Genomic DNA, 6518 nt, shown 5'->3' with positions numbered 1-6518 from the left:
ACACCTGGTGTTTTAATCTGTCTCTTTTGTCCACTTTCAACCACTTCTGTCCTGATTTTTTCGAGGGGAGGGTCTATGGGTTGGTAAACGCATGGGTTTTTTTCAGATCTTTCGATCTAATGGACAAAATAAGCTCGACAATTTATATAAGAACATGCCCAGAGACAACAGAAAAACACATGGAGAGCAGCAGCTTTCGTTTCTGCTCTGAAAGCCACAAGACCGCACCGAACGTGTGTGTTAGAAATCAGGGATGGTGGGAGAACATGCTTTGGTAAGTTTTCAAATCTTCAAAACAAACTTGGGTCTCCAGCCAAAGTTTAAATCCCATCTGGCTAGCGCGCTTCCCATAATGTTTACGCATTAAGTCAGTAGGCGGAGAGAACGGGGTCTTTTGTGGCTGTCCGACTTCTAACAGCTTGTATTAAGCGCCATCCACTTGTGATCCGATCGACCAAAACACATTTTAACAGGGCCTACATGTCGGTTTCATAGGCATGAAAATGTCAAATTGTCAGATCACAGATCAAACTCATCTGGTAAGAATAAATAGTGGTTATAAACCCCTCAAAATGTTGAGATATCAGTGGCTTCGCATATTAAGTTATGTCATATCCAATTCCCTAAAATGACAAAACCAAACAAATATAAACCCACATTAAGGTAAGGTGCCCCTCTGCGCCCCTTTCACAGTCCCATCTGCATGTCAGCAAAGTTGAAAAAGTTGTCGACATCACGTGATGACGTATGTTTGCTCTCAGAAACAAATACCTGCAAGAAAAGCAGCAGATAGCATGGACATGAGAAGCAGTGTTGGGAAAAGTTACTTTTAAAAGTAATGCGTTATAATATTGCGTTACTCCCGAAAAAAGTAACTAATTGTGGTACTTATTTACTTTTTATGGAAACTTTTCCTCACCCAGACTTGCTTGATTGTTTTTTAACAAAACAAAAAGTTCTAGTTTTGACAAATGTAAAGTCCCTTTCTCCGCAAAAGTGAAACGATCTTTCGATGATCAAGCGCACACAACACCTCTGCACCTTACACCAAATTATGGGGACGAGAGAGGCGTCAAGTCAATAAATTGGAAAACGAAGTAACTTGCATTACTTATTTGAAAAAGTAACTCAAATATTTTGTTGTAAATTTAAATGTAACGCGTTACTTTACTAGTTACTTAAAAAGGTAATTGATTATGTAACTCGTGTTACTTGTAATGCTATACCCTCAACACTGATGAGAAGTGTTCAGCTTCCTCTTATAATTACCTTAGTCCCATTAAACACTTCATTGACAATGGATCGACATGCCTCCACCACACCATCTCCGTTCAGCTCAAGGGCTACCACTGGACCTGCAGGAACAGAGATCATTGTGTTATAACATTTGTATTTGCAAACGGACAACATTTTTCCCAAGAAGCTGCGCATGTTCTTTTTTGCTTTAACACAATGCATTACAGCACCTTTGGTGATCCACTCAGTGAGGCTCTCTGCATTATTCTGGAACACTCGGTTCACATCCTCAGGGCGCATGGAAATCTCTTTGGTCTGAATGAGGACAAAACCTTTGCTGGTCACCTGCATTTAGGGGGATATAGAAAAAATGTATGTTAGAAAATGAAAGCTTGGTTATCAGTTGGTGGACAGGCCGGGATTTGTGTTTTGTATTGAGAAGCATAAAAATAAAAGTAAATGATCACTGCTATAAAGTGGCAGATTTCTAAATGAAGTCAGTGACAAAAAGGTCACATGACAGCAAACACTTGTCTATTTCTGTCTCTTCCTCATATTCGGTTTAGTACAGCTAGAGTCGTCTAAAAGTTTGCTGCTACTTCTCAGAACTTTTTAGCTTGACTGAATAATACAAACCTGTTTAATGCAGAGTGCAAGATTGGATCTAGTGAAAAGTATAAGAATAAAATAGGGTTGATTTCATGCTGATATTAACTAGATCAATATTGCGAATTCATAATGTGACTAACTTTGACCTTACAAACTTTTTTCTGTTCTAAAAATAACACTTGTACATAAATATGCTTTTAATAATGGGTTGATAACTAAAAATATGATGCTCTTATAAGTACACTATAATTATATGTTTTGTAATAAAATATTGAAGTGCTTCATATATTTAACTGCTTTATGGCTTGAAGCGGCAGGGCAATTCACTTTGAATTGAACTATGACTGAGGTAATTTTAATAATAATAATATTTTCAGCAATCAGTAATTTCCTTAATTTACGCAATTATAAAACTAAAAAGCACACAAGAACTGATATGGAAGCCTGTGTTGAATTTTGCAGGCAACATCTACAGCAGACAAAGATGGATAAAAGTTACAAACACGTGAAGTGGGAATAAGATACATACCCTTTTCTATATATAGGTGGAGTGACTGAAGAAAGCTGATTTCATTTCAGCAATTAACATGGAAAACTGACTATGAACAGCATTTTTCAATAAGACGTTAAACTAAAAGCCTACACGCAAAGCTTTTCTTTAGAAATGCCACATTAGGAAATTTTGATTCATTCTGATTAATAATCCAGGTTGACTAACTTCAAGCTTGCAACAAGAATAAAATTCAAAGAACAAATATGCTGCACATGATGTCAGTTTGTAGATCGCCCACTGTCGCAACCATGAATGACAATTCTACAGCATCGACTATCAAACTAGGTCTAACCTCATCAATAAGCTTCCGGGCATTAGCAGTTGTGTAGTCCCCAGAAAAGAAGACAAACAGGCAGGACTCTTCACTCTCTTTACGCCGGCCTCCTTTCGTCATGGGCACTATGCTCCGACTTGCTTCAGAGGAGATTCTCACAGACTTGAATTCTGACTCTGGATCTGGTAGAGGCACATGCTCCTGGACAACAGCATCTTCCGGTAGGAGACTCCAATTGGTCTCCCCAGAAACAGGTGTGAAGTCATGAATATTGCTCCAGTTGTTGTTAAAGATGCTTAGGCCTGCATCTTTAAAGTGAAAAGCCAGCTCAGGATAGTAATACTGGAAGCAGCCAAACTTCATGCCCGTAGAAGACTCGATGATGGGCTGGGTGGCGCAGCACAAAAAGACGTCCATTTTCTTGCAGTCTCTGGTGCGGAACTGCTGGCAGGCCACCACACACTTGATATCTTTGCAGTCTCTGAAGAACACACTGCCTTTAACCGGACCCAATATAATGCGGCAGTTCACACAATCGTCAATGGTAATGGTCGCTGAATGGTCGAATACGTAGATGTTACAGTTCTCACAGTCCTGAATGACAAACTGCTGGCCATTGAGTTTGCCTGGCAACCGACCCACAGTCTCATTCTTAAGGCCTGTCAGCATGAAGTCTTTGGGATCAACCTGCAACAAAAGTGCAAACATGTCAAGGTCAAAAAATGAGGAACTTAAAAAAAAAAAAAAAAAAAAAAAAAAAAAAGTGATAAAACCATTATCATATCAGCTATCTTTGCATCCTGGTTCTTTTCACAACAGGATGTAACAGTTTGTGTTTGTTTATTAGTTAGACATTTGATGCTTTTATCCATCTAAACAACTTCTGTTATTTAGTGGGGCTTGACCTAGTACATGCTTTAGAACAAACATGTAACCGTAAGTATTTAACCTATAAAGCCTACTGAACCTATAAAGCCTATAAATAACTTCTATGGCCTTGTCTAAATTATCAAAAACTTTGCTGAAAAAAAAAATCTGTTGTACACAATCTTCTACTTGCCTTCTGCCCTCTGATTGACAATTTTCCCCCACCACAGTCCAAAGACATGCAGGTTAGGTGGATAGGATATGCCAAATTGGCCTTAGGTGTGAATGCGTGTGTGTGTGTGTGAGCGAGTCCCAAGCCATGTAATAAGGAGGGTTGGGTAAAGACCTGGGAAGTGGCAACCTACCCCAGAAAAACATTGCCAAGAAAATGAATGGCCATAGAATCACCAAGAGTCGGATTCGACTGAAATGGTAATATAGATAGACAGATTTATTGCTCAATCATCATTGCATTATATGTTTTGCTCTTAAAATTAAAACTAGAGCTTTCATAAAACTAAGGATTTAAATCTCTTCTTACTAAGACATATTATTGGGAGATAGAGAGTGACAGCTGATAGTCTTTTATACTGTCATACAAATCTTGTTGATTATACATTACAAGCTATCACTTACATTTTGACCATATAAATAACATCTGCACCAAATTGCATATTTTTGACAAGTTTGGCGCTCTGAATAAAATCCAGATTATACAAATAAGAATCAAATGATACAACAAATAAAATTTAGATTTTCCTTTTAGAATAGAAAAAGGGGGAAAAAACATCCACAAATTTAAACTAAAGGAGGGATCTGTGCTATATCTAGGGAACAGAACATAATTTAGACTTTAAGAGCTCTTATGACTTAGCCACCACTCAGAACATCCCAACAATCACATATCAACACCCTGGCAACTCCCTTGCTAAAGAGAACTCTTGAGTTCACAGATTGTCCCTGCCAACAAGGGATCAAACCTGAGACATTTAGGTTGCCAGGCCAGATATTTCCTTATAAACATCTACTTAGCTTGTTGCTAACCCATATAAGGACTATAGGTCAGATTCGTTGAGTATGTAAACTCGCATCCTTTCAGTAGTTGTAGTCCATAATTAGCAACATACTACCAGTTTATGTATTTAAAAAAACTGGAATGACTGTGTGTAATTTATGTTGTATTAACAAAATGTGAAAGTAATGTTTAAGTCGTGATGAAATGGAAGTAGCAAAATAACTTGTATACCATACTGTGATGTACATCCATACTGTGAAAAGAATATAGAAAAATAAAAAATATATAGAGCAGGGGCTTAGTTCTATGCAACGGTTGTTGATTGAATTTTGAGATGTTGGCATTCAAAAATGAATGTGATCTTGCAGTTGATTGTGGGTGTGTTGACTTAATAATTGCGTTTTTGCATACATCAACAGTTATGACAGACTAGAGTGATGACATTTGAATAAAAAAATACTATTGAAATACTATTAAAAAATACTAGCCTATTGAATTAAATAATAAATATAGTACATGGATGAATCATTCACAATGAGATCTATAATATGCATTTACACTAATAGATATAGGGTGAGTTTTCATTTCTTGCTGACCAAATCTATAACAGACCAGCTAAAAATCCATAGGAAACACCCAAAGGCTTGAAAATGTTAGTTACAGTCCAGATTTAGCCAACTACAAAATGAAAAGTGCTATCAAGTTAGATGATTTACTTTTTTTAAATACTTTTAAATTTATCTTGTGGGGCCCCTAGGAATTACAAGTCTAATAGTAATGCTACAATAATTTGTAGTATTTATGTGTGCAGCAGACCATATGAGAAATCTGACTGTTGAACTTGTCTCGTGCATTTATTGGCTTTCAATCTGCACTTGAATACATCGATCAGGGCAATGTTTAAACATTATAGATTCATACTTCAATAGCTCTCAAAGCTTTGTAATGGTTTTGCGGTCGAAGGGGCTGACGGACACTCCCACCCTCCCTGTTCCTCCTCAATATGGTGTCATGCATGTTGATGGCGACACCACTTATGTGCTAATCCCTAACACAGCGGTATCTGGGCACGCGCCAGGCAAACAAGTTACGTGCCTCGACTTTAAGCCGATAATAAGCTCTGTCTATAATTTACCATAGTATGTGAAAACCTATGACCGCCGAGAGACTCTCGTATCGATGGTCAATCGAAAGCAACAGTGGCAGGCAGGCAGTCAGTCAAAAACACTGAACTATAGGGGCCAAACCCTTCGCTTGCGTGATTACGCATGTAGTGAACGGCGTAAAATGGGCTTTAACGAGGAGAATTGAGCTAACGCATAATAATAGCCATTTCGGATGGACTTACATTTCAATCTGTATAATTCTTAAAGAAATTAAGCAACATAATACCCGGTCTACTTACAGTCTAGTGAACAAAAACAGGTTAAAATGCAGCGTCGTACCTTTTCTCGTTTGTCCCAGCTGTATTGCTTTGGAGCCTCCTGGTTGCTGTTGCTGCCCAGCGCAGAGTTGTTAGTTTCGGGGAGGTCATTGCCCGTAGCGCTCTCGTCCCTAGTGGGCAAAGCGGAGTCTTTTTTAGGAGATTTTCTCCGAGATTTTTTGGAGAAGAAGCACCCCATTTATGGCTGATATGTCAGTGCGCCCCTCCTGTTGTAAATGCCACGCGTTTCTGAAATACTCTCGATCAGTCGCAGTAGCGCTCCGTCTCTCTCACCCTCCCCAGAAAGTAATCAAGAACACGCACGCAACCTGTGCGCTTCCCGTTTCCTTGACCCTCGAATCAGCCAATCACTACAGCGGAACGCGTTACTAGGTAACAGCGAATCAAAGCCGGTGCGAGTGGAGGGGGGTGGAGGGTTGCGGTTATTACTGATATTTGACCATGCAAAAAAGAAGAAAAAAAGACATTTTGTTCGTGGGTTGGGTAAACTCATCTTTGCAGATAAGTAATTGATGTGAAT

General features: G+C 38.7%; 1 protein-coding gene across 1 annotated transcript; it reads right to left on the bottom strand.

Moving 5' to 3' along the window:
• Window positions 1-442: 442 nt before the first annotated feature.
• rp2 (RP2 activator of ARL3 GTPase) lies at window positions 443-6324 on the bottom strand. Its single transcript, XM_056253979.1, has 5 exons — window positions 6000-6324; window positions 2691-3359; window positions 1467-1581; window positions 1270-1355; window positions 443-771 (listed from the first exon to the last, which is right to left on the bottom strand). Exons 1-5 carry the CDS (start codon window positions 6174-6176, stop codon window positions 688-690), a joined length of 1131 nt encoding a protein of 376 aa, XP_056109954.1. The 5' UTR covers window positions 6177-6324; the 3' UTR covers window positions 443-687.
• Between the last annotated feature and the right edge of the window lie 194 nt (window positions 6325-6518).

The sequence above is a fragment of the Rhinichthys klamathensis genome, unplaced genomic scaffold (genome assembly GCF_029890125.1).
Source record: "Rhinichthys klamathensis goyatoka isolate OS25496 unplaced genomic scaffold, OSU_Roscu_1.1 h1tg000109l_1, whole genome shotgun sequence".
In the NCBI taxonomy this organism is placed as follows: domain Eukaryota; kingdom Metazoa; phylum Chordata; class Actinopteri; order Cypriniformes; family Leuciscidae; genus Rhinichthys; species Rhinichthys klamathensis.
This window is presented reverse-complemented; position numbering and strand designations above follow the sequence as displayed.